Below are 27,997 nucleotides of genomic sequence, written 5' to 3'. Positions count from 1 at the left end.
AAAAAGAAGTAACAGCTTAAGAATTTTGTTACAAGGAGCAAATGGGTACAGGTCTAACTTGTTTATTAATTTATCAGCTGCTGGCGATGGTAGCACATGCCTTTAATCCCAGCACTCGGGAGGCAGAGGCAGGTGGATCTCTGTGAGTTCGAGACCAGCCTGGTCTACAGAGCTAGTTCCAAGACAGGCTCCAAAGCCACAGAGAAACCCTGTCTCGAAAAACCAAAAAAAAAAAAAAAAAAAAAAAGCAGAGAGAAATATGAGGAGTTAATTTATCAGCTATGAAGATGGAAATTCAGTACTTTTATTATAAAAAGGATCATTTGCACTTATCTATTAGTTTGGTAAAGTAAAAGCTAGATCTTAAATTCTGCATTATTTTCTTAGAAGCTGAGTTATAACTCACCAGTTTTTCTCAGTCTGAGGTACTTGAGGCCTCACCTAGCTTGGAGTCTCAAAGGCATTTCACATTCAAAATATTATTTTCAAATTATTTTACAACCTACTTTTAAGTTCAATGGTTCCTATAAGGAAACCATGATAAGCTTATTTTGACTAGTTTAAAAAAAATACAAAGTTAAAAAAGAAAAAAAATTGCCCTGTACCCCAGAGGTCTTATTCTAAAAATGTTCGACCACAATCCCAATAATTTAATTAATACAAAATCCAGTGGTTTTAAGTTCACATTTAATGATTAGCTCCCACCTCGCATATTCTTTAGAATGTAGTATCCCAACTTTGGTGTAGAATGTTTTTCCTCATAGGAACGTCTCGCTTGTCATTCCTGTTTGACAGCAGTTTAGAAAACACAAGCAGAAACACTCCACAGTGTTTCCTAGACATCGTCTAAGCACATAGTCCTCGTGTAAGGCACTTCTACGCGTTCTCAAAGCTGTCGTTACTTTTTCCCATTTGTCTTAGACTCAAGTCTCTGCAAGTTATACAGTGATTGTTACTTCAAGTAAAACCTTAAGAACGTGATTTTAGTACAACTGCCCTGTCTCTTCGATGGTGGGAAGAGGGGAAGAAGGGCATCAGGTTCTGTGGAAGGAAAACCTGGGTGCAGATCTTGTCTAGTTTACACTTAGAGAACTGGTAATGGTTTACCTTGTTGATCTTGTTGGAGAAGTTTGAAGTCTTCCAAAGGAAGATCATGTAAGGCCGTGGGTAAAATGTGTTCGGAGAGGCCCTTGGGTAGCATGTTACTGGCTTCTAAACTCTTCACCAAGCACGTGGCTTTGATCCATCTTTGAGTTGCTCTGCGTTCTCTTTGTAGGCAAGTTTTCATTTTCCTTCTTAAGCTTGCTATTTCTTTCTCTAGTTTAATTATCCTTTTTTTCGCCTCCATGGGGTTCCTAAAGGCATAACTGTGTTCGAGTAGTACTTGTTGGCTGTTCGACTTTAAATTCCACGGTCCAGTTGGAGGAAAACTGTCATTTTTCTTCAAAAGATTCCTTGACTTGAGTTTCTGAGCCGAACAGAGAGTTGAATATAAATTACGGATATCACAAGTAAGTAAACAGTGTCCAGTTTTGAGCACACATGATTGAGGACTGCTAGGTATAACGGGCAACAACAGCACACCATCTCATGTGACCACGGCTAGAGCGTCTCAGTAGGCTGAATGAACTCGACCCACCCTGTACTTTTCTCTATTTGAGACGCGGTCTCTCTACCTAGACCTCTCAGGTGGTCACGGAACTCGTTACTGAGACCAGAGTGGCCTTGAATTTAAAGAGATCCACCCGCTGGGATTAAAGGTGTGTCTGTGCCAGGCCTCACTAGTCACTTTCTTCCTTATCTATAGAGACACTCAAACATTGATTTAGAAATGGATCTTTCAAGGTTTCTTCCACACTATTCAATATTATTCTTTGGGGGTTTTAAAAATCTTTTTCAACTCTTTTTACTAAGACCAAACTAGAATTTGTTTAGACATTTCACTTATCTATGGTATTGATCTGATTTCCTTTTTGCTAAGTGTTAGTCTCTCAATTTGATGAATAGTTCAGACCTGGAATCTACATAAACAAAAACTCACATGTCTATGGAGGTATGTTCTCAGGTACCAAGTTCCCAAACAGGTTTACTTATTAATTCTTCGCACTAAATCTTCAAAGATTTAAAATCTGGATAGGAATTGCTAGCAGGGCGGTGGTGGCGCACGCCTTTAATCCCAGCACTCAGGAGGCAGAGGCAGGTGGATCTCTGTGAGTTCGAGACCAGCCTGGTCTACAGAGCTAGTTCCAGGACAGGCTCCAAAGCCACAAAGAAACCCTGTCTCGAAAAACCAAAAAAAAAAAAAAAAACAAAAAACTGGATAGGAATTGCTTTGTCCGAACAAAAGCTAAGGATTCTTTTGTTCACTATACTCCAGAAATATTAAACCACGTTTTGTTTTCCTATGGTAGCACATCTTCTTATAATCATGTCTTTCCTTTATTAAACAAACATTCCTTCAAGATATGATGGTACACACTGTGATCCCTGCATTCAGGAGGCTGAGGCAGGGATACCATAAACTTGAGGCTAGCCTAGAGTTATGCAGTGAAACTGTCTCAAAAAAGCCAAAGCATAAAAAAAAACCCCGTTTTTGGCTTTTGGAGGCAGAGGCAGGAAGACAGCTAGTTCAAGAGAAGCTTGTAGGGCTGGAGGATAGCTCAGTAGTTGAGAGCACTGGTTGCTCTTCCAAAGAACCCAGATTCAATTTTCATCACCTATATGGTGGCTAACAACTGTTTGTGACTTCATTTTTCCAGTAGATCCAATGTCCTCTTCTGGTCTCCACAGGCACCAGCATATTTATGGTGCAGACATACACTCAAGCAAAAACACCAATACATATAAAATAAGATAAATCTTTTTTAAAAAAAGAATAGCTCAGGCCAGAGTTTGAAGATAGCTTGGGCTACCTTAAGAACAAGATAGTCTCTCTAAACAAAAACAACAACAAACAAACAAATAAAAAAACCCAACCACACCGCTTTTCAATAATTATGTCCTGGGGAAACGATGCTGAAAAAATTATAGTTCCTACGATCATAAAAACTACAGCTGGCCTCTCTTCAAGAGAAATGGCACAGTCTCCCTTTGCTCTTCATTTTCTCAACATGTAACAGATTTTGTCATAATGAAAAGTTTAATAGTTATTGGATGGGGCTGGAGAGAAGGCTCAGTGGTTAAGAGCAGTGGTGGTTCTTCCAGAGGACCTAGGTTCAATTCTCAGCACCCACATGGCAGCTTACAACTGCTTATAACTCTACCTCCAGGGAATCTGACACCCTCACATAGACATATATGCAGACAAAATACCAATGCACATAAAGTAAAAAATTAAAAAAAATAGTTATTGGATAAATAAATGATCAGATGTCAGAAATAAAGTTCCATCTTCCCTTTTCTTGAGATAATGGCTCACGAAGCCCTGGTTGGTGCTGCCCTTTCTATGGAGCAGATGAACTGCTCCTCCTGCCTCCACCTCCTGAGGATCTAAATTACAAATATGAAATATGCATTCCCTGTGCCGGCTGATGGTGCATTTCAATCTCAATATTTGAGTGCATACTCGGGGTCAGGTATGCTTTAAGGTGCTCAAATTTGAAAGATTTAGAAATGAGAAAGCCCTTGTTGTTCTATAGCTTTTCCAACATCTTAAGCGGCAATTCACAACCTTCCCACCCATTAAAACATTAACTCATGTCCACTTCCGAATTCAAATACCACAGTTAACCAACAGCCTTTTCTTACTCGGTATGAAGACGCCCTTTTCCAAAGCCTCCAGTTTTCTAGCTTTTCTTTAGGTGGCTTTTTCAGTTTTCTTCTCTAATCAGCTCTGACCTAGTCAGATCAATGTTCCTTCTTTCTCCTCCTGTCTTCTCTCTGGTGCTGGTCCTCACTCTCTGGACACACTCCACTACAGAGCTGTATTTGCAGCCGCAAATCAAGTGGTTTTGTTTTTGAGACAGAGTCTTAGTCCGTAGCTCAATAAATAGACCTCAATTAGTAGACTGGGCTGGCCTCGAACTCATAGAGCTCCAAATGTTTCTGCCTTTGAGTGCTGGGATTAAGGGTATGCACCACCAGCCTGGCTTAAACTCATTTTAATTCATTCACCTGGCATCTGATTTTCTCTTTTCTTTCAAATAAACCAACATCTGATAACTTCTTTCTCATCTCACAATTTATTATCTAATTAAATTGCCCTATGTATGGCCAAAAACCTCCTCAAGTGTCCCAAACTCCCAAGGTTTCATCCCTAAACTGAATAACTCCATTGTTTCTTATAAAGCCTCGACTGAAACCACCATCTCTTGGTGTAAGTGAATATGTGTTCTTAAAGTACTTGCTAGCACATCACTTGTTATCTTAGAATCAGAATAGAGTGATTCTGGAGCTGTCATTACTAATCTTTTTGTTTATGCCAATGGTACACTTACTGATAATTGTGAGTAATTTTAGTTATGTAAGGCTGCATTTCTGGCCAAGTACCCTATATGCAAAATGCTTGGGACCACAAGTGTTTCATCCTTTGAGGATTGCATAGACTTTTACCTGATGAGCATCCTTAATTGTGGGCATACAGAGTCCAAAATCTGGTATTCGTTTGGACTTCACAGGGGAAACGAAACTGGAGTCAGGAGACCTAAATTCTAATTCTAGCCTGTACCTTTATAATACAAGCAGACGCTCTACAGCTTTTGGGGGTGTATCATTACACACTCATTTAGCACAATGTGAATTGCTCACTTGCACAAACAAGAAGTAATAGGCTCTAAGACATGTTTTAAGAAAGGAGAGCGACATCACCTACCATAGACTTTATATGGGTACAGAAATCAAAAATGGTTGGAACAGCATCCATTTTAAGTCGTCGAGTTTGTCCTGTTAGATCAAAACAGGAGGCTTCAAAGTGCTTTGAACAAAGAAAAGTGTGTTTTCCTGGCACAAAATTTTTGCGCCTAACCAGGCGAACCCATTCTTTTCTTCTTTTAGGATCCAAAGGAAACCTTAAAACAAGCAAACAAAAAGCAACTCAAATTCCAACTGTCCTATTTTTGTTGTACTCAATAGTTATTTAAAAAGTCCTTCATTTATGTAAAAAAATCTCCAGATGCCAAGTTATAATTTTTATTTATAAAAATTTAGTGAAAAACTAATTTTCTTAGGTTTAATTTTCAAGACTTTAACAAGAGACATCCCATCCAACCTAGGCCTTAGGAAGGACAATAACTAAAGTTTAAATAACACTCTTCTGTAGAATGATCACAAGAAGGAGTAATTTCACAATGCTGTTCTCTGCTGCTGCAGCGCATACATCAAGTATGTTAAAGACAACATTTTTACAAGGAAAGTCTGGGTAAATACACTCCTTTTCGTCTTTCCTACATTACATCACCGTTTTATACTTTCTCCATTCAAATTTCCAATAGTACAAATTACATATTTTCAGAGAAAACTTATTGTGTGCATGCACACATGTGCAGGCAAACATGGAAATCAGAAAACAACTTTGGGGAACTGATTTGGTTCTTTCCTTCCACCATGGGTTCTGGCATGGAACTCAGGTTCTCAGGCTTGTGTGGCAATAACAGTGTTTGCCTGCTGAGCCATCTCACTGTCCCCAGCATTTCTCAAGGAAAGCGATTATTATTATTAATCTGCTTATCTTTGACCATGCTTTATAAACAATAACAACTCAACACAACTTGATATAATACAAATACAGAATATACAAACAATTCGCTGAATTCTATGTAGTTAAGCTGCATTTAAAAAATTCTGGAGCTATGGAGCTTAGCAGGAAACATAATTATAAAAAGATAAATGATCCATGAGCTATCCCTTTCCTTTCATATTCATTTCAAATAAAAAGATACATCCATTCAACACATACTGCTTTTAAGGAAGACACAAATACCGAGGACTATTTTATAAAAATTCTAACAATTCTAGCTTTGTGAAGTGACTTGGAAATGTAAGAATAAACATTCACATATAGTTAAATTCCAATTACAATTCTCATTTTTCTTTTCCATTTAGGGCCAGTGAGATGAGTCATTAGGGAAGAAGAGCACTTACCGCTGGACCTCAGAACCTGAGTTTGATTTCCTGGACCCACATGGAGGAAGGAGAGAAAACCCAACTCCCACAAGTTGTCCTGTCCTCACAGGCTATGGCATGTGCACACACAGTCTTTCTCTCTCAAAGATGCACAATAATTATGTGTGTGAATAAAGGTCCCTTTGGTACCAAATGTGTATGATATATCTGTGTGAACATGTGTGCCAGTTCGTAAATGGAGGCCGGAGGCCAAGCTGGTGGAGTTGGTTTTCTCCTTCAACCTCTGCATGGGTTCTGGGGGTCAAATTCAGATAGATTTTCATGGCAAGTGTCTTTGTTCGACGAGCCATTCCGCCAGCTTCTAAGTCTTCTTTAGATTACTTCTTTGATTACCATATCCTCTATAAGTAGTCATTTGTATAAAAAAGAACCATAAAGTCCATGTGAGATCATGTGGGTCAGAATTAATTTCCACATTGCCAGTGATGAGGAGCATAGCAATGAAGGCCCAAGTCTACTCTAAATATTCTTTCTCACAACAGACATGCCCTGAGGATTTGCTGTCACTCCACAGTACATAGTATTTCATTAGAGGATATTTTCTGAAAAATCGACCAACCTTGCTTAGTACTCAGTCTCCGCTGCCCTCTGAGTTCCGAGACAGGGCCTACCAATCCAACCCAGGCTCGACTGCAGCACACTGTGCAGTCCAGGGACAAGCTAGACTCTGGACTATATCTGCTCAGACTTTCACGTGCTGGATTACATGAGCGAGTGGCTGCATTTGGCTTAGCACTTACCTACTAATTTGTTCTCGGCCAAAGAACTCTTTTTTCACCTAGTGCTGTGTCAAACGTAGTTAGGTGTATTTAATTTTACCAGGGAATCAGTGAAATGAGCAGTATCATTTGCAGCCCATTGGCTTCCCCCTTCAGTGTTGGAATGTGGGCCTCTACCACCACAGCAGGCTTTAAAACATTATCTTTAATTATGTTGTAATTACGTGTTATGTTTTGTTTTTGAGACTCTAACGTCACTCAGGCCGACAACAGGCTTACTATTGCAGCTGAGGACAACCTTGACCTTTTGTGATGGCCTGGGCAACTCTTCCTGGTCCTTGAATATGTTGCTTGGATTTTTCACAGTACATTTTAGGGGTAGATGTGGCTCACAGGCTAAATTTAAATTAAAAACATCTTATATTGAAAGACTTACATGGTGTCAACGGATGGAAATATTCTTGTCCACACAACACACCCCAGGTTTTATGCACTTATGTGTTTGAGCAATGTTTTTTTCCTTGCATTTTAAATAAATGGCTGAATACCTCTTACATTTTTAAGCACTGTAGACATGGTGGTAATAAAAAAAAAATGTCTCCCTCTGTATACAGTAACTGAGAAGGTAAAGAGTCAAGTAATCCTAGCATACTAGCAGAGTGGCTGAGAATATTATTGGATAGCCCAATAATTTACCATTGAGGTACATTCCCAGCCCCAGGTATTTTTATTTCTATTATGTGTAATGAAAGGTAGACATGCTTCTACGGGGCTAAGAAGATAGCTCCTGTGGATCCCTGTGTCAGTGACCAAGTGTGGAAAGTTTCCTGTCTCAGAAAGAAGGAAGAAACAAGACAGTGCCTGAAGAACAACCGTGGAGGTTGTCCTGGCCTCCAGATGCACGTCTGCAAATTCACATGCACACATATGTCTTTTAAAGATTAGAACATGGAAATACCTAGCTTAGTGGCATAGTGGGTCTTTTGTAAAGGATCTGCATGGAATAGGATATGCTGATTTATCCAAAAGGCCCTAAGAAAGGACCTTAAGTGGGAGGAGTGATGTCATAAGGCTATCTCAGGAGCAGGACAGGAAATAAACATGGAGGGCCTCCTATGTCAAAAATATTAAAATACATTCAAAGTGCCATTGACAAGCCAAAAGGGCTGAACTGCGAGATGACCGAATGAGCTGATAAGTTCAACCACTGTAAATGGCTAACTCCGAAACATTTTACTAATAACTGTTTCTTTTTAAACAGGTTCATTTCTAATCATGTGTTTGTGAGGATATATACACACAAACCCAGGGACCCAAGGAGGCCGGAAGTTAGATCTCTTAGAGCCAGAGTTAACAGATTGAACTGCCTGATGAGGGTCCTGGGAACTGAACCTGGGTTCTCCAGAAGAGCAGTACTTATTCTCAGCTGCTGAGCCATCTTTCCAGCCCAATTTCTACTTTTTAAAGTTATTTACGACTACTGCATCTACACGGCAATAGATTAATGTGATATTGTACATCTTTTCTTAGCTCCACAATCAGTCATGTCATACTGGTGGCTTGAAACCACGCTTGGTGAGAGGAAATGCATCTCAGAAACTGGGCAAATACTGCAAACTGGGGCTTTCCCCCGGAAAGAAAAATGTTAACAACACGGAGCTTTAGAGCATTGATTATACAAGGATGGTTAAAGCACACGAGTGAAAGCCAGTAAACCAGGTAAGACGCTGGTCAAATAGCCAGTCAAAAGGGAACAGTGGTCCATCATGTTGGATTGCTTCCACCTTGTCGAGGGGATGGCATTTCACTTACTGAAAAGGAGAAAATGGAATCCGTATATTTACTGGATGGCGGTTCACTACCGATAATCTACGCATCTGGTAGAGGACAGACCAGGAAAGAGCACACAGTCTGTCCGCAAACACTCTTGTACGCCCTGGAGATGAGGACGCCCCCTGTTGGGGAATCCTTTAAAACAGCTCACGGCTGGGACACACGCGCACAGGTGAGTCATTTTGCTAAGAAGGGTTAGTAGAAGACAGTAAAACAAAGGAAAGAAACCCAAAGGACAAAATTCATAAAACTAGTGACAATGTGGAGATTATTTCACTGAGTAAAAAAGATTACATCTTTAGAAATCAGACACACAGGTCATGTTCACAGAGGCAATTTTAGGAGGTTATGAATGATGTAGATGTTATAGAGATGTTAGATTGGAATAGGTTTAGAAGTATAAAAAACTGAAAATAAGTTTAGGCAACATAATTTTAAAAATGATTTTTATTTTGTATGTGTACATATTTGAACATATCTATGTGTGCAAGAGCCCAAGGAAGTCCCAAGAGGAGTTGGATCCCCGGGGTCTGGTTTGTGAGCTCCCATGCATATGTGTGCCGGGATCCAAATCCAGGGCCTCAGTAAGAACACTAGGTACTATTAAGCCATGAGCCCCCAGGCAACAGTTTGTGCAGGTGGATAAAGAAGTCTAGGCTGGCCAGGCATGATGGTAGATGTCTTTAATGGAAACACTTGGGAGGCAGGGGCAGAGAGATCTCTCTGAGTTTAAGGCCAACCTGGTCTATATATCAAGTATGAGCTAGCCAGGGCTACATAGCGAGACCCTGACACATACACCCACAGTATCTATGTCCTACAAGAAAAGTTAAATACTATTTGCATTTATAAAAACATGAATATATTTTTACTATAATGCTATTTTAAAACCCATTTTTCTTGTTGATTTGATTTTGCTTGTTGTATTTGGAGACAGGATCTTATTTTGTAGCTAGGCCTCAAATTCATTCTGTAACTCAGGCTGGCTTTGAATTCATGGTGATCCTTCTATACTATGTAAATGGAATATGGGAATATGTCTGCCTAGCAATTATAAAGACCTAAATTTCTAAGGCTACCATAAAAGTGCTAATTTCACATTAGATGAATAGTATTGCACAGTGCGCATCCTCCTACCCCCTTGAGACAAGAGTTTTATTCTGTAGTCCGGATAGACCTAGAACATGGGGGTGGATGCTCCTGGCTCAGCCTCTATTCTAAGGTTGTCGCTGTGAACCACCACACCCAGCTCTCCACTGTCCATCTCTTAAGCACTGCTTGTGGTGGCTAGGCTCCTCCCGTTCATCCTCCACATCAGATTACCAAGTCCAGTAAATTCTCCTCAAACATATCTCAAAATCTGTCTACTCCTCTCCACCCTTACTGCCGAGAGCATCCTGTTCGAGGCCACTGAATGGTTTCCCCATGTTCTTTTTTATTTTGAGACAGGGTCTATGCAGCTCAGCTGGCCTCGAACTAAAGACACCCGGCCTCTTTCTTCTCATTCCCGAGACTACAGACAAGCATTACCACAGCAGGCTTGGGCTCCCTTTTGTCTTCTCACTCAGCTCTTGCCCCCTCTAATTCAGTGCTCCTGTACCCACAACAGAGCAGCAGTGTTCTGTCCAGCGGACACCTAACACGCTTTCCCTGTGAAGGAAATAGCAGATAAGTAAACGTTCTGTAATAGGCTCCTTTCTTATCTAACTCATCTCTGCTGACACTAGCCTAACACGCCAAGTGTCACTCTTAACTCTACAGCAGTCGGAAGGCTTTTTATTATGTAAATCTAATCATGCTACTCTTTTTGCATCCTTCAGGGCTTCTCAAGTATTCTTGGAACAAAAAACGGAAAATGCTTTAGTATAGAGGACCAGACCGGACTTTGGTCTGTGGTCTCATTTGACACTTCACCTTTTGTGAGGCGTCCTTTGACTTCCCAAGGCTAATTACGTCTCTTTGAATGTCTTTTCTGTGGCACTCAACTGTAATTCCTCCTCTATTGAATTTTAAAGTCCCCGAGGGTAAGAATTTTCTCCGTCATTAGCATAATGTCAGGCAATTAGGGACCTGGTGTACCGCAGCTGTAAGAATGAACAATGCATTACATTTGCAGGAAGTAGTTTTAAAACAAACAGCAGAAGGATTTTTTTTTTTTTTTTTAAGTAGCAGCTTTTAGTCAGGGGATGCCCTTAGTGAGGTAGGGAAAAAATCAAAAGATCAAAGCTATTTTCTATATCCTAAGATCACACTTTATATAGTGGGGTGTATCAAGTCAGAACCGTTTTCACTTAGGTTTTTAGTATTTTTTTTCCCCTTTGGACAGGTGGCAGTTCTTGACGGAAAGGCGAACATTTACTGAGCACCTATTACGTTCAAGTACCGATTATGTCCAAATGCTTGGCAGAGTTTGTCTTAGCACTACCGAGGCCATGACTGCGTTCTCAAGAGAAAGGAAAACGGAATCTCGGTTCATTTTATGCTCATGTTCTGTTTGGGCTTTGATACACACTGCTTAATTACATGGCCGTCAGTGATGACTCAGTTCATCGGCGGTTACTGTGTGTGCCTATCAGAAAGGTTTCCCACGTCAACTCAGCTAGCGAAAAATTGCCTAATTTTAACTCCAACCCAGCAGGCTGTGTTGACTTGAACGGGAGACGCTTGGTCCCTTATGGCGTCATTCGTCTCAAGGCATGGTTTAAGATATCAAAATAAAAGAGGAGGAAAAAAAATAAAGGTATGCGCATACTTTTTAATGTGAGGGGTGTCATTCGCAAGAATCCTCACTGCTTTCCGCAAATTGGGTAAACTTTCCTCGGGAACGGAGAAAAAGGTCTCCGGCTGCGCGGAACAGCACACAAAGGACAAAAGTGATGTTTCCCTCCCATCCTCCGGCTATTCTTAGCAGTCACCAGGCGAGGAACGCAAGTCCCCGCGTCCTTCTGACGCGCCCGGTGACACTCAGACCCGTTTAGCGCCCGTGGCCGTCACCCCCACGCCCTCGCCCGGGTTTTACCTGTGGAAGCTGATGTTAATGTGCTTGTTGTAGGTGGCAGCGCAGCCCGCCGCGGCGCAATTGGTCGGCATTGCCCCCGGCCCCTCATTCGGCGCAGCCCCGCGAAAGCCGCTGTCACCGCGCAAAGGCGAACGAGGCCGGCGACCAGGCGCTGCCAGCCGGGCGGGAAGAGGGGCGTGCACACTACAGGGCAGGGAGGGAGGGTCCACTCCCCTTTCTCTTTATTAATATGGCGGGTTCAGGCCCGCAGAGCCAACGGTCCTGGAGCTCCCGGCGCGGACGATCGCCTTCACCAACATGGCGGCCACACCCGCTTCCCCCCCCCCCCCCCCCCCCCGCCCCCCGGGGTCCCAGAGAGTGGGTAGACTGTGTCTCAGGGAGGGGCGCCCGAGCAACGGGAAGATGGCAGGTGTCTTCCCCACCAACGAGTGACTCTGAAACTCAGGTCTACGACTCAAGAGCAGGCCCGCTACCCAGACAGCTCGCACCCCGCCACTTCAGCCAGGATGCCAGGGACAGCGGCGTCCGCTAGGGACCAAGGGCGAAGCCTTGCGCAAGAGGAGAGACTACAGATCCCAGAGAGCACCGCGTCCGTCATGCTTCTCGTTATCGCGAGGCTTGTCAGCGCCCCTTTCCGGAGTGCTGCCGGAAATGACGATCGGGACACGGCCTCCTCCTCCTCCTCCTCCACCACCTCCTCCACGGCTCCTTTCTCGCGAGGCGGAAGAGCAGCAAGGGGGCGCTAGGAGAGGGTACTGGTTAAGCGACGGTCCGGCGAGAGAGATCTGGGGTGCGGGGAAGTTGGGGAGCAGAAGCTGCGAGGCGTCCGAGCACGGGGAGGCCGCGCCTGCCGGGCCCGTTAGGACAGAGGGGATAGGAGGAAGGGGAAGGCAGCGGGCGGGCGGGTCCCCGGACGGAAGGCTAAGGTAGTGTGAACGGCGCTGCTCCCCGGATGGCGACCGCTGAGACTTCGACCCCGGCCTCTAGCGGCCTCTCCCCGAAGGAAGAAGGGGAGCTTGAAGATGGGGAGATCAGCGACGACGACAACAACAGCCAGATCCGGAGCCGGAGCAGCAGCACCAGCAGTAGCGGCGGCGGGCTGTTACCGTACCCGCGCCGGAGGCCTCCTCACCCGCCCCGGGGCGGCGGATCCGGGGGAGGCGGCGGCTCGTCGTCGTCTTCGTCTTCGTCCCAGCAGCAGCTGAGGAATTTCTCACGCTCGCGGCACCCGTCGGAGCGGGGCCACCTCAGGGGACACAGCAGCTACCGACCCAAAGAACCGTTCCGGACTCACCCGCCCCCGGTGCGGATGCCTTCGGGCTCCCTGTCGGAAAGCAGCCCCCGACCGTCGTTCTGGGAGCGGAGCCACATCGCTCTGGACCGTTTCCGCTTTCGAGGCAGGCCGTACCGGGGTGGGAGTCGGTGGAGTCGGGGGCGAGGAGTGGGTGAGCGAGGAGGCAAGCCGGGGTGCAGACCTCCTCTGGGAGGAGGAGCGGGATCCGGATTCGGCAGCAGTCAGAGTTGGCGAGAACCCTCTCCACCTCGTAAGAGCTGTATCCTTAACGTGGCGGTCTGCCCTGGGTGTGTCGCTGGAGCTCCCTTGAGCGTCACGACTAGGTCCCTGAGTTTAACTTTTCGGAGCCACTTACTTGTCTCTGTTCGTCGGCCGTTGTCATGTGCCACACTCCGCCGCTATTTTCTTTGATTGTTTTATTGGACTGGACTGCTTTCGAACAGGAATGTGTCATGGATTCGGGTCAGCTAGGGAAATGAAAGACAGTCCAGGTTTTTAACGGTACACCAGTAGCCCAGATTGCATTGGCATTTGCTGTTTTGCTAGCACCGGAATTTCGTATTTTATGGGAAATTCACTTAGATTATTAGAGAAAAGAAATACCCACAACTTGAGGAATCTAGTTACTTATATTACATCCTGACTTTAGAATTCGTTAACTTTCCTCTGTAATTTTACTGTTCTTGTGAAATTTTCCTTACTCTTCTAGAGTTCTCCTTTTAAAGTGTGTGTGAGCGTGCGTGTGTGTAGACCCCTTCTTCTTCTTCTTGTTCTTCCTCCTCTTCCTCCTCCTCCTCCTCCTCCTCCTCCTCCTCCTCTTCTTCTTCTTCCAGTTTTAGTAATTCAGATCTTTTGAATATATACGTTGTTTGGAAAGCTGTATGCATTGAGTTCACTTTCCTATGTTCACTTTTGGGCTTTTTAACTCTGTGCTGCCTACATGTAGATCAGAGAAAGAGAAACTCAGCAATACTTTTAGTGTGTTAGGGAGGAATGTGTAGAGTATGGACACGTGAGGAAGAAAAAAAAAACAATTTCCTAATTTTTGCCCCCTCTAATCTTATTATTGGTTATCTTTAACATTACCAAATTTACTCGGGGTTTATGTTAATAAATTAATCTTCCGTGTTTTATGATTGGTTTATACATCCCAACTTTTACTAATTGTTTTAAGATAGATTACTAAGCACTTTTATTACTAGCTTTAATTCCCATGGTGTAATGATTGTTTAATATGTTTTCTATAAAATTTACATATGATACTTAATTGGAAGATACTCAGTTATTTTTATGGAGCACTTTAGGCTATGTGGACTTTTCCTAGATGTCATGATGGTAATGGGCGAGGGATAATTAAAGAAACAGCAGGTTTTGGTTCCTGTGTCCTGAAAAAGCTGTTACTTCTCTCACCTAACATTGGTTTAGAAGCGTCTCAAGATTGTTTTGGAGAAAAATCACAGGTAGGTAACCTTTTAAAACACAGTGAATGTTCTTCCATGAAGATTAGAAAACCTCCGCCCGTGATTATATGCACACATGAGCCATCAATGTTTTTTTGTTGTTGTTGTTTTTTGTTGTTGTTTTGCTTTTTGTATTCAAAAACAAAGGATGTTTAAATACATAGACATGTTTTTAGGGTTATGTAGATGAAACATCTAATAGGTGTTGGAGAAATGAAAATAGAGTTTAGTAAAACAGCAAATTGAGGACAAAAGTACTGTTGGCAACTTAAAGATTTTCTTAGTTTCCTCTGCATTACAGTGGTGGTGACTAGGCTCGCCTGCCTCCTTCCTCCACCTTTTTGTCTGTTTATTTGCTACTGTTTGGGGTTATGCTATATACTAATATTTTTATGTACTTACTGCAAAAAGAGTGTAGATAAATATCCAGTATGTTTGTGATTCTTGATTTCTCTGACACCTTGTCAGAAATCAGCTGTTTTGCTGATTGCTTTTCAGATACTACACTTTAAGAACAAGATGCTCGGGTTGATTGTCTGCATAATTGTTCTCATGAAATACCAGCAAACCACTGTAGAGGTGTTCTTAATAAAAATTTGAGAAGGAAAAATGTAATGTGAGCCAATAAAACTTGCAGTGCAAAGCCCTATCCACATTCTTTTAATATCAGTATCAGACTCAGCTTGTCATATGTCCACTGTGATTATAAAAAATGGCAACTTTGCAAATAGTACCTAAAAAAGAATGAGGACAATTCTGTCTCAGCTTAAGTGGTTTAGGAATGCAATAGCTTGAGTATAATTTTTTTTCTGTCATTATTTTCTTAAACATAATTAGGGATATATTACTTGCAACTTCAAAGAAAACGGAAAAGACCAGAATCTGTTTCAGTTCTTCTTTTTCTTCTTCTGTTAAAATGTTTTTTTTAAATATTTATTTATTATGTATACAATATTCTGTCTGTGTGTATGTATGCAGGCCAGAAGAGGACACCAGACCCCATTACAGATGGTTGTGAGCCACCATGTGGTTGCTGGGAATTGAACTCAGGACCTTTGGAAGAGCAGGCAATGTTCTTATCCTCTGAGCCATATCTCCAGCCCCCTTAAAATTTTTTTCTAGACAGGCTTTTGCTGTTTAACATTTCTGGTTATTCTGGAATTCTCTTTGAAGGCTAGCCTACAGACCAGGCTGGCCTCAAATTCACAGAGATCCCCCTGCCTTTGCCTCCCAAGTGCTGGGATTAAAGGCATGCACCACCACTCTCCGGCCTCTTTCAGCTATCTGTCTGTCTGTCTGTCTGTTTTTATTGCTGTTGTTTCGAGACATAGATTTACATTATAGCGTCTTTGGAATTCCCTGTGTTGCCCAGCTTCCCCCAAAGTTATGGCAGTTAGCTTGCACCAGTCTCCCTGCAGCTCTTCATTCTTGTTCGCTTTCCTTGTGAATTTTTTTTGTTTTTGTTTGTTTGCTTTGTTTTGTGAGACAGGGTGTCTTGTACCATAGGCTACCTCAGGACTCCTGATCTTCTGTCTTAACCTCCTCAGAGTTAGCATAGACATTTTGTCAGTGTTAGTGTTAAGTCTCCCTTGTATAACTAACATTTTAAACTTTGAAATCAGGTGAGAGTTGACATAATTAGGGTCAGTAAAGTTATCCTATCTTCCTTTTTGATTTCAGCTAATGTTGAAAAGTGGTTCTACCTTGAAAACAGCAGGTTTAAAAGTCATTTTAAACTCTCGCTTCCTTTTTCTTTTTTCGTACTGAGGATTGAGCCCAAGGCTCTACTATAGAAATTACATCACTGGTTCTTATTATAATTTTGCTTGAAGAGAGGATCTTGTGAATAGCTCCCAGCCCTGTCTCAGCTTCCATGGTAGTTGGCATTATAGGCATTTGCCACCAAACTCCGCATGGAAGCTGCTTTTCCCTTTTTAAAAGATTTATTTTTATAATTTTAAATGTATATGTGTGTACATACTCCTACATGAGTGCCTCAGCAGACCAGGGGTGTCAGATTGCCCCGAGCTGGTGCTACGGGCAGTTGTGAGGCTCCTGATGTGGGTGCTGGGAATTGAACTCAGGTCCTTAGCAAGAGCAGTACACACAACATCTGTGCTATCCTCTCCAGTCCACGTAGTTCTTTTTAGTTTTCCTTCTACCACTGAAGTATAGACTCAGCAAGTAAAATACAAGTAAAAAATAACATCTTGACAAACGAGCAAGTACTGATTTGATCCTTATTATGTAGAGGTGGGAAGATTTTTGTCTCAGAGGTAAGTTAATGGGTCTAACTCAATTGCTTTTACTCATTTTTCATTTGGTACTTTTTGTTGGTATATTGAATCTATTCCCTTTGCTAATGTCTTCAGTGTCTTTAGTAATTATTTGGTTTTTTATTGCTGTAGTTTTACTTTTAGATGGCTTAGTTGGAATACACATAATTGTAGTATTTATGCCCAAAGAATGCATACATGGCCAGGTAGAATAAATAATTGTGGCTTCATCTAGGAGATGTCTTGAATTGGGGTCAAGTTGGAGAACAGAGGCCTGGACACAAAGCTCCGTAAATTGTGATGAGCCCAGAAAAGGTAAGGTTGGAAAGGTAAGCACAGGCCAGATAATAAATGCATGCATTCTAAGGAAGAAGGACTTTGGTCTCTAATGAGAATGAAAGGGAATGTCTGAAGTTTTATAATCTGTAAAGATTACTTTGACAGCAAGGCAGTGGCAGCGTGCGTATACCTTTCATCCCAGTACTCGGGAGACTGAGGCAGATGGATCTCAGTGAGTGTGAGGCCAACCTGGTCTACAAAGAGAGTTCCAGGAAAGCCAGGACTGTTACACAGAGAAACCATGTCTTGGAAAAAAAAACAAACAGAAGATTGCTTTGACCGCAGTATGGGCATGGGTTGTGGGCAATAGAGAACCCCAAATACCTTATCAATTCGGATTCCTCTTAAGTGGTAGGTAAAACAGTGGGAGTACTTTAGAGTGTTTTCAAATGAAAACAGAGACTGAATTCTGACAACTACAAAACACCATTACAAGCTTGTAAAAAAAAAAAAAAAAGGAGTTAGGAAGGACTCCTTAAAAGTGTAGATAAATGAGGAGACATGAGAGTCACCAGAGCAGAGACAACAGTGGTAGAAAGTGGCTGCAGAGAAATTAGGGAAAATGAAGTTTAAAAATAATAGTCTATAAACTTAGATCAGTTTCTGTTGAACTAATAAAACAGCTAGATTCCATTTGGCGGGATTGTAAGAAAGAAAGGTATTGAAAAATTTTTGGCCAGGGATTAAAGGTGTTTAATCCCTGTTAGATCTAACAGAGGCTGTTAGATCTCTGTTAGTTCAAGGCCAGCCTGGTCCTGAAAGTGAGTTCCAGGACAGCCAGGGCTGTCACACAGAGAAACCCTGTCTTGGGGAAGAAAAACTTCTTTTAAGAAATTTGACTGGCGGGGCTGGAGAGATGGCTCAGTGGTTAAGAGCATTGCCTGCCCTTCCAAAGGTCCTGAGTTCAATTCCCGGCAACCACATGGTGGCTCACAACCATCTGGAATGAGGTCTGGTGCCCTCTTCTGGCCTGCAGACATACACACAGACAGAATATTGTATACATAATAAATAAATAAATAAATAAAAGAAATTTGACTGGCAACATCAGAGAAGCAAGATTTAGTACAACAGTTTTAACAGCAGAACTGCTGATTTGAAGTTGAAGATCATTTAGTTTCTCAAACATGTGCTCATAATTCCCCTCTTTGAATTGGTGGTCAGGAACTTGAAATCTTTGTTGGGTGTTTGCCCTGTTATTAAGCAGAGAAGGTCTATGTTAGGTTACAACCAATGAAGACACAAGTGGTTTCTGGGCGGTGGTGGCACACACCTTTACTCACAGCACTGGGCGGGGGTAGGGGGGTGGGGGGGTGGAGGCAGGTGGATCACTGTGAGTTCAAGGCCAACCTGATTTAAAGAGTGAGTTCCAGGACAGACTCCGAAAAGCTACAGAGAAGCCCTGTCTTGAATTCCTTCCCCCACTGCCACAAAAAAAGAAAGAAAGAAAAGAAAACAATTGATTTATTGGAACTACACCCATTACCTGGATTTTCATTTCTTAACTTGCAGAATGAAATTCATACCATGTTTATGAATTGTTTGAAATTAGAAAATACATTTTGAGTAACATCTAAAATTTTTATTTTTTTGCTACATGGCTTTCATGTTAATTGTGCATGAGTCAGATGTAGCACATGATGCTTCCTTTATTATGTATTAGTGTTTTAAGAAATGTCTCTTTCATAAATTACTAATTGTCAGTGTTCATTCTCTTATTTACTTTTTAATTTGAAATGAGAAGAAACTAATAAGAGAAGATTCCCTCCTGGTTATCAGAAGTGTAAATTGTCATCATCTGTGACAAAACAGTTCCTCCCCTCCCTTCAGAAAGCATCCTTAGCATCCGTTTGCTTTGGGTTTTCATCGTCCTTACAGAAAGAAGGATGCTACAGCCTAACTGGGTGGACTACCGTGGAGTCAACTGGTAATTTCTGACACTAGTGATTTTGTAAGTGGACTGTTTGTATGGATGCTTGTTAAATTGCAATATGGGCACATAAGCAGGCATTAGCAGCACATATATTAAATGGAATTTAGAAATTTAAAAATATTCGTTCATCTTGAAAAATTAAGGGAGAAAAATTCATCTATACCTTAAGTATTTTTGTTAAATTTAACTGGAAAAATTGTTGGAAACTGGTTTCCTTAATATGCTGTTCAGCCAAAAGTTTTGGAAGATCCCCGTCAAGAAAACAGAATCATTCATCCAAAAGTGAGAACTGTGGGGAAGAAACTTTTGAAGATTTACTTTTAAAGTATAAGCAGATACAACTGGAACTGGAGTGCATCAACAAGGATGAAAAACTTGCTCTGAGTAGCAAAGACGAGCATGTGCAGGACGATCCTAAAGCGCTGCATTCCGAGGACCAAACAAGCACTGATAATGCCAGTATTACAGAGGATGCAGGTAGAGAAGCCGCTCCTGAGGAGAAGACGCAGGTCAAAACTTTTCAGGCATTTGAATTAAAACCACTCAGGCAAAAACTGACTTTACCAGGGGATAAGAACCGGGTGAAAAGAGTGAAAGATGGAACAAAGCAACTTTCTGCGAAATCCAGCTCCACAGATGCTAGCCAAGGTAACTCAGTAAGATTGAAGTTAGCTCTGTTACATACATTTTGTTAAAGAGTGTTTAGTCGAAAAATTTTAAGTGTACATCAGTACTTAAAAGGATCCCCATATTCTATAAATTCTTTTGTTATAGGTCTTAAAGTAATAAGTAATAACTTCATAAGTTTTGTTTACTAAATGTTTCGGTTGAGGCAGGGCTTTACTCTGTAGTCCAGGCTGCCCTGAAACTTGCCTTGTAGTGGTCTGTCTGTGCTTGCCTAAAACTTGTAATCAATCTGCCTCAGCTTCCTGAGTGTTGGGATTGCAAGTGTGTGCCAGAATGACTTTTGCTAATCTCTGTTTTCTTCTTGGTCTGCTCTGCTCTCTGCTCCCCAGATCAGAGATGATGTGTTGAGCATGGGTGAGAATAGTGGGCACCTTTCTTCCTCCTGAAAGGAGACTGACCACTGAGCATGATGCTGCAGTGCTTTGTAGATTTCTACATTTTTAAGGTTTACTGGGTAAAGAAAAATTTATCCCCCATTGCTAGTGTGAAATTCTTTCAATTGTGAATAGATTTTGAAGAAGGGACATCTTTTTTTGTCAATATTAATGAGTTTTTAATTTCTCTTAGTATAAAAAGTTATATTAATTGATTTTTGTAGTGTGTCAGTGCCTTTCTATACCTGGATTAGTTTATATATGTTGTTTAAAAAATTCCTTAGTATTTTCTTTACTAACATATGTGCAGTAAAACATACTTTTAGTATATAGCTTCTCTAAATTTTGACTAATATTGACAGTTGATCCTCCTGTATCTGTCTCCCATACATGTAGACATCCCCCATACCAGACCCAATTTCTGGGATCAGTTTTTATATTTGAAATTTTCAAGGCCATTCACTGACACAAATTTGTAAATCAGAGTGATGACTGCTTTTGATTACATATTCTCAGAGTTGTTCTCTTCCCTTCTAATAAGTTAGATGTTTCAGTGAATTATATTATAAATATAATTCCTGTGAAGTATAACATAGCAGGATAGAGAAAATATATACAAATGACTTTTGTAAAGTTAGTGTTATATGTGAATGCTTGCAGTAATTCAGATGAAAAATCAAATATGACAAGCTGACATCTGTGGAAGAAGAATTGAAGGAAACCAAAAACCATGTAATGCTTACCTTAGTCAATGAGTTATAGACATAGATGTTTCTGCAGGCACACCCTGCCCTTTTCTTTGCTCAGGATTCTGCTGTCCAACACCTTTCCCCATTGTTCTCAGTGGTTCTTTTAAAGTTTCGTAGTTTTCTTATTACATGTGAACTTGCTCTTTTTGAGATGATTGAACTCAATTCCATCTTTTTATTTCTGTATCATAAACATACTATATTAATTTTTCACTTAAATTCTTTTACTCAGAGGATGCAAAAACCCTCTTGTTTATGATCATGTTTTATATGCTTACCTCTTCTCTACTGTATCTTGCTTTATTTTTAACACCTTTCACTTACGGAGTTACTTGGAAAATATTTGAGATTTTTTTTTTTAATCTTAAGATTTAATCTAACCAGGTGGTGGTGGCTCACCCCTTTAATCCCAGCACTTGGGAGGCAGAGGCAGGCGGATCTCTGGGAGTTCGAGGCCAGCCTGGTCTACAAGAGCTAGTTCCGGGACAGGCACCAAAGCTACAGAGAAACCCTGTCTCGAAAAAACCAAAAAAAAAAAAAAAAAAAAAAAGATTTAATCTCATCTTAACCATTACTATTAATTTCTCACAAGCATTTGTGTTTTTTTTTCAGTGAGGTACCAGAAAAGGCTAGGTTGGATCTGTTCTGTATTTTAATTTCTTCATTAACCCAATACAATCTTTTTAGTTTTCAGCACAGAACAGAAACATTGCAGTGTTAAAGCTACACTAGGATAGGTCATGCGCAACCCAGTTGTAAAAGTCTGGGTTCTTTTCTCCTTTCTTTTATTATAAATTAGCTGAGTACTTCATTCCAGGTTCTTGAAAGCATTGATGAACAAAATAATTGCTTATGCCTCAGGTTTGCATTTATTTTCACATATATTTTTAGTGCAGTGTTTTATTGTGCTGCCTAGGCTCATCTCTAATTCCTAGGCTCAATCTGGGTCTACAGATGTTCACTTCTGCATCCTAAATGGTCACTATGACATCATAAGCTTGCATCTTAGAAGGAAACAGCAAACATGATGAGCAATAAACTGTCATAGAAGTAGTATTAGCAGGGTAAGTAGGGTGGGAGCAGGGTAACTGGCTGAAGGTTTGTAAGCTATTCAGGATATCGTTCAGTTTGAAGGTGCGATTTAAACAAGATGTGAAGACTAAGAGAAAGGACAAATCGAAGAAGAGATTTCTGGGCAGTGGAAGGAACATTAATTTTTAAAGACAGTCAACTTGTCAGAAATGCAAAGTCTTAGGCCTTACTCAAGGTGTGCGTTATGAGCTGTGGTAGTAGGGCTCCTTGGCCTGTATGCAGCCCTATCGTCTTTTGGTTTCTCATCTGTCCTAAAGTTGGAGAATCTCTGCACTGAAACTATGACCTACAGCACATAGTTTCCTGGCATTCTTGAGAATAATCAGAAGGCGTCTTCCTAAAGATGAATAAGGTTTATGAGCATTGGAGAGGAGATTAGAGAAGTGTGGAGGCACGTCCTGTAGAATCTTGCAGCAGCTTTGCTTTGAAGTTCTGAGTGAAATGGTTGGGAGTGAGAGTCCTCCAGAACTTGTCAAGAGCTCTCTCCGGCTGCACTGTTGAGAACAGTCTATAGTAAAGAGAAATCTCTACTGCATTTGGTGATGTTCCTTTTATAATTTGGGGGTTTCTATAATATATATTTCTAACTTACCCCCTCCTCCCCCCACACACACTTTTTGTTGTTGTTGTTTGAGATAGGATCTCAACAAGTTGCCCTGGCTGGTTTGAAACCAGCTGTGTAGCTTAGGCTGACCTTGAACCGACAGATCATTCATCCTCTGCCTTTAGAGTTCTGGGATTAAAAAAGTACATACTGCTACACCTGGCTTTTTTTCTTGGTTTTTAAAGAATACTTTTTCACTTAGTGCATATAGCACACACCTTTTATTCCAGTACTCTTATCCCAGCACTAGGGATACAGAGGCAGGTGGATCTCTTAGTTCGAGGCTAGCCTGGCTTACAGAGTGAGTTCCAGGACAGTCAGGGCTACACAGAAGCCCATCTCGAAAAACAAAACTTTTCCCCTTGAAACGCCTTTATTTTTATGTGCTTGATTGTCCTTTTTCCTGGGAAAATATTGCCATTGTTATGGTTTTTAGCTACCATCTGTATGCTGATTCCGGCTTACATGGAATCCCAGGAGTAAGGTTTAACTACTTGGTAACTGTGTAAGACCAGTTTTCATATTGGAGGTTCTAGATAACAGCAGGTATGATGGCGCATAGCTATGATTCTAACACTTGGATGTTGGAGGCAGGAGGACTTTAAAGTTTAGGGACAGTTTTGGTCATATAGTGAGACATTTTCCCATCCCTCAAAACCATTGGAATAGTGATGGGGGATCGACATGTCAGGATAGTGCATGACTAATCACAAGGTCAGTTCAAGCAATGATCTGTATTTAAAATGGGGATGGAAAATACTATGTCTGGATCTCCTGGTTAATTGTTTGCCAGAGTGCTCAGTCGGTACATTCTAATATATATTTGCTCCTATGCTGCAAAGGTTCTCCAGCTCCCACAGAAGCATGAGATTGTAATAACTCTTAGGTGGTTCCTGACCACATGGAACTCTGGATTCTCACAGGAGAAAAATCGGGTGCTTTCTGTACTTACTGGAAGACTGTGTCTTCATTATTCAGCCTGTTTAGTTTTGTCTAATAGTTGTTCTTTGACATGTGATTGGTTTGATTATAATGGCACATGTGTGTCATCAAGTAGCTCTGGGGACTTGCTATATATATACTAGGCTGGCCTCAGTTTGCCAGCTTCTGGCTCCCAAGTGCTGGGATTAAATACACGTGCCTTTTGAAAAACAGTGACCATACTGAACAACTTTTATTAGTGGTACATGAAAAAAAGATAGTGATCTTAGAAAAATGTTAATGCATTCTTTATATACTAAATGAATTTTTAAAGATGTCCTACTGTAATGAATATATCATTTAACTTTGAAAAGGGCTGGAAGTGTGCTTGCAGAAGTCAAAGCTTGGAAGTGCTTACTATGAAGTACAGCAAGGAGTGTTACTGAAATCAGATGGTGGTGAGCTATAGCACCAGTTGTGAATGACACAGCTCATAACACAATGAGATCCTGTATGTTAGGAGGGTGTGGTTGTATTCCTCCTTGACTCAGATCATTTGAGCACAGTTTTATATATTTTCTATTTTTATATATTCTCTTACTGTTTCTTTGGAGGAAAATCATGCACAGGTAAATGAGAAATTTATGTTGGGCTAAAATTTTTCTTCCCTTTTTCTTTCCCTCCCTTTCCCTCTGCATTCAGTCTTTCTCCTCTACCTCTTTCTCCTCCTCTTTCTCTTCCTCTTCTTCCTCCTCCTCTTCTACTGAGAATAGTACTGTGAACCTCACACAAGTTAGGCAAGTATTGTAAAACACTTAAAACTCCCAACTTTCAAAGTATTCTAATACACCATTCATTTTGTAATGAATAAGGTTTTTTCCCCTTCCCCCTCTCTGTACCAGGATAGAGCTCAGGGCCTAACACATGCTGAGTCAGCTCTGTCACTGCACTCTGCTCCCAGCCTCTATGTATTTTGAAATAGAATGTCTCTGAGTCGTCCAGGTTGTCTTTGAGCTCACTTTGTAGTCCAGGCAGGCTTTACATATATGATCCTTCTTGTCACAACTTTCTAAGTGGCTTGATTTCAGGTCTGGGCCACCTGGCCTGACTAGAATAAATTTTTTATTATTTTTAAATTTTTATTTATTTATTTAAGTCTTAGAGGAAGGGGAATCTGCCTCAGATTTGGTGATTACCTCCTTTTTGCTTTGTCCAGGGTGCTTGATTAATTACTCTGTTTATTGAATAAGCTGCATTTTTTTTTTATCAGGTTTTCACTTAAGCAATCAAAGTAGGATGTTTAGAACACTAACAGGTTTGGTATTATTGGGGGAAAACAAAACAAAATGATAAACACTGGGCTTGAAACTTAACCCTGCAACTCCGGGTTTTAACTTTGTTAACTGAACCTTTATCTCAGTACTGCTGTACCTGTTAGTGCTGCTACTGTATGCTCTAAAACTGTTGCAGATTGAATAATGTAGACAGTTTGGGACAATACTCTAGAAGTCTGGGTCTTGCTTGTGTGCTTCTAAATAAATGATCAGCTTTATAATAAGTCTATAGTCTAAATATTGAGTTCATTTTTTATTTTTATTATAATAGTTTGTCATTATGGTTTCTGTTCGGTAATGAAGCATTGCTTTATCTACTCCATAAGTTCTGTTCCTATTTAAATTATTTCTATTTTATCAAAATATCTTATTTAATACTTGAGTCACTAGCCTTGTAACTTTTAGAGTTAGATTGATGTTACACGCTAAATTAGATTCTTAATCTCATTCTGTCTCTCTGTCTGCATGTCTTCAATTGTGTGCATGCGTGTGTGTGCCGTGTGTGTGTGTTTGTGTGTGTGTGTGTGTGTGTGTGTGTGTGACCAAGAGGTCAATCTTGAGTGTTCCTTAGGATGATCACCTAACTGGTTTCACTGGGACCTGGAGCTCAAACATTCCTGGCTGGGTGACTGGTGAGCACCAGCTGTCATCCTGTCTCCATCTTCTCAGTGCTGAGGTTACAAATGCACAAGTCACCCTGGACTTTTCTTGTGGTTTCAGGAGTCTAGCTTGGCTTCTCATACTTGTGTGCCTCTAATTTTATGGACTAAGATATTTCTTCAGTCCTTTATTTGCTTTGATAGCATTCTTTCATTTTTGTCGAGAGTCCTAAAAATAAGACCATAATAATGAAGCCTTCAAAAATAATTCCTGATTATTATATAGTGTTATTTCCATTTTTATTAATTGTGGCTGTATTTTAGAGTATTCAAAAGATGCTATTTTATTTTAAAGGATTAGAAGATAAAGAACAAAATTTAACCCGAAGAATTAGTACCTCAGATATTCTATCTGAAAAGGTAAGATACTACTTTGTGGGATTGAAAAATCTATATGACCTATTCTTACTTGCATTGCTGTAGTCTGTTCTTTTGTTTTGATTTGTTTAGAGACTTGATCTCATTATGTAGCTCTGGCTGGTCTCTAATGTGCCTTTATGTCATGTTGGCTGGGAGTACTAGTTTGTGTTACCACGCTCAACTTGTAGCCTGTTATTTTGAATTTATTTGAAATTATTTGGACATTTTAGAGAATTGCCTTAAAGGTTCTTTCCACTAAAGTCTGTAAACTATTAACTTGATGTGCAGTTCATATTTATAGGTGAGCTTTTTATTTATCATTTTGAAACTTTCAATTTTGATTCTGAGTTTATCTTCCAGATGTGTGTGTGTGTGTGTGTTTGCATGTGCAAGCGCACACGTGCACGTTTGTGCTTCATCTTCTGTGGGATATTTTGGAATTATTTAGATCTTGACCTGGAATCACATTTTAGCTCCTTTTCTTACTAAATGAAAGAAATGCTAGCTGAGTGAGGTTTTTTTTGACTCCTCTATTTTCTTTCTTTTCTTTTGGTTTTTCAAGACAGGGTTTCTCTGTAGCTTTGGTGCCCATCCTGGAACTAGGAACTAGATCTTGTAGAACAGACTGGCCTAGAACTCACAGAGATCCACCTGCCTCTGCCTCCCGAGTGCTGGGACTAAAGGCGTGCGCCACCACCGCCTGGCCATTCTTCTATTTTCTATACAATGAGTTTAATATCCTGCATTCTCTGGGTTGTTGTGAGGCTTTAATAGAATAAAGTACAAAAGTATCAAACACTGTTTAAAATATAATACGCATTGAGTAACTCAAGCCTTTTCTTTATTATAGATCTGAATATTTGCAGTTTCTTCTATTTGATTTCAGTTTGTTGTTATGAATAAACTGAAACGATTCAGAGTCTAGGAAAGATGATCCTGAATTTAGGAAGGATAATGTGATAGTGAACACACACTCATAAATATTTGTTTTTAAATATCCACACAGTAACCATATGAAGTAAGTTGACATTATGTATGTTTCATAGATGAAGTAAGATACATTTGGGCAGGTTAAATGACTTGCTTAATTGCATAGGAAACTGACTGAGGTCCTCTGGCCCCATTTCAGTGATCTTGGCTTTGAGTCTCTACTTCAAATACCAATGATAATTTTATTTCATTCCAAGGGAAGTAGTTGCATAAAGTAATCTCAGTGAAAAATGATGATAACATTTTTGGTAAAATCTAAATCTGTATTTTCCAGTAGAATTTTCTATAAAAAAAATAGAAATGTTTTATAGTTGCACTAGCCATTATGATAGCTATGAATAACAGCACAAATGATTTTTCAGAACTTAATTTGAAATGTGGGTCCAGAGAGGTGGCTCAGCAATCAAAAGTTCTTGGGGTTCTTCTAAGACCCTAGATTGGTTCCCAACATCTATTATGGGCACCTCATAACCACCTGTAACTTCAGCTTCAGGGGATGTGAAACCCTCTTTCTGGCTCTTGAAGGCATCTGTATATATTATTAGAACCTGTTGTGGTAGTGTAAGTTTGTACATTCAACAATCAAGACATTGAATCTGGAAGGATTGTGAATTTAAGGCTAGCCAGAGCTGTATAGTGAGCTCAGACAAACAAACAGTCGTGGCTACTTTGTGCTACATAGTGAACTGAGACAAACAGGTAGATGTGGTATTGACTTGTAGTTTTCCACAATGGAAAGGTAAAGTCTCTAACCAGCATTCACTGTTCTCCTCATACTTAACAAATAAAAATAATTGGAGTTTAAGAAAAAATATAATTACATAATACCATTTAGAAAAAGTTAAGTGGGTCTTAATGTGTTGGGATATATTTCTTCTACTGTTTCATATCTTTAAAAGGATTCTCCAGACCTCTCTAATCCATGCATACGTAGAGCTTCTGCTTAGAGTAGCTTGGTATTTTCAGTTACATTTCAGTGAAAGTGTATAGAGCAGGCTAATTTTCTAAAGCCATTTCAGGATTTAATTAGCAATAAGTTCTGGTGGCTGTTCTAGAATGACCAGAGGGACAAGCTTTTCAGTCTTTTCCCGGTAAAGAAGAAACTAATGCTTGGATCTGACGTAAGTGCTGTAGTGTATGCACATACTGAAACAGCGCAAGTGCCCATCAGTCTGTGTAGTGTTTATGTAGCACATCAAACTATGAAAGGTAGAGTGAAAAATAATTTGTAAGT

At 40.6% G+C, this 27,997-nt stretch overlaps 2 protein-coding genes across 3 annotated transcripts in view; one reads left to right on the top strand and one right to left on the bottom strand.

Annotated features, from left to right (window-relative positions):
* Positions 1 to 231: 231 nt before the first annotated feature.
* Thap2 (THAP domain containing 2) lies at positions 232 to 11,989 on the bottom strand. Of its 2 annotated transcripts, XM_041671774.1 has the most exons (4): positions 11,692 to 11,989; positions 4,811 to 5,006; positions 1,085 to 1,468; positions 232 to 835 (listed from the first exon to the last, which is right to left on the bottom strand). In XM_041671774.1, exons 1-3 carry the CDS (start codon positions 11,760 to 11,762, stop codon positions 1,085 to 1,087), a joined length of 651 nt encoding a protein of 216 aa, XP_041527708.1. In that variant the 5' UTR covers positions 11,763 to 11,989; the 3' UTR covers positions 232 to 835. The 2 variants fall into 2 exon arrangements, with proteins under 2 accessions (XP_041527708.1, XP_041527697.1); XM_041671763.1 differs by having other exon boundaries at positions 235 to 1,468.
* Positions 11,990 to 12,399: 410 nt separating this feature from the next.
* Positions 12,400 to 27,997, top strand: part of Zfc3h1 (zinc finger C3H1-type containing) — a 52,072-nt gene continuing 36,474 nt past the window's right edge. The window contains exons 1-3 of the mRNA XM_041666867.1: positions 12,400 to 13,244; positions 19,225 to 19,641; positions 25,709 to 25,773. Of these exons, the coding sequence (XP_041522801.1) occupies positions 12,644 to 13,244; positions 19,225 to 19,641; positions 25,709 to 25,773 (1,083 nt within the window). The 5' untranslated portion in view covers positions 12,400 to 12,643. The remainder of the gene's footprint in view (positions 13,245 to 19,224; positions 19,642 to 25,708; positions 25,774 to 27,997) is intronic.

Source organism: Microtus oregoni, unplaced genomic scaffold, assembly GCF_018167655.1.
Source record: "Microtus oregoni isolate MIOR12 unplaced genomic scaffold, Mior012 000001F_ref0000356, whole genome shotgun sequence".
NCBI classification, from domain to species: Eukaryota; Metazoa; Chordata; class Mammalia; order Rodentia; family Cricetidae; genus Microtus; species Microtus oregoni.
The sequence above is the reverse complement of the archived record's forward strand: the minus strand, read 5'-3'. Positions and strand labels throughout refer to the sequence as shown.

Excerpts from the sequence above, each read along its gene's own strand:
- Thap2 (XM_041671774.1), bottom strand. The coding sequence starts at position 11,762 with ATGCCGACCAATTGCGCCGCGGCGGGCTGCGCTGCCACCTACAACAAG. Across the intron at positions 5,007-11,691 it reads ATTAACATCAGCTTCCACAG|GTTTCCTTTGGATCCTAAAA; the intron begins GTAAAACCCGGG and ends GCTTGTTTTAAG. Across the intron at positions 1,469-4,810 it reads GTACCCATATAAAGTCTATG|AAACTCAAGTCAAGGAATCT; the intron begins GTAGGTGATGTC and ends TGTTCGGCTCAG.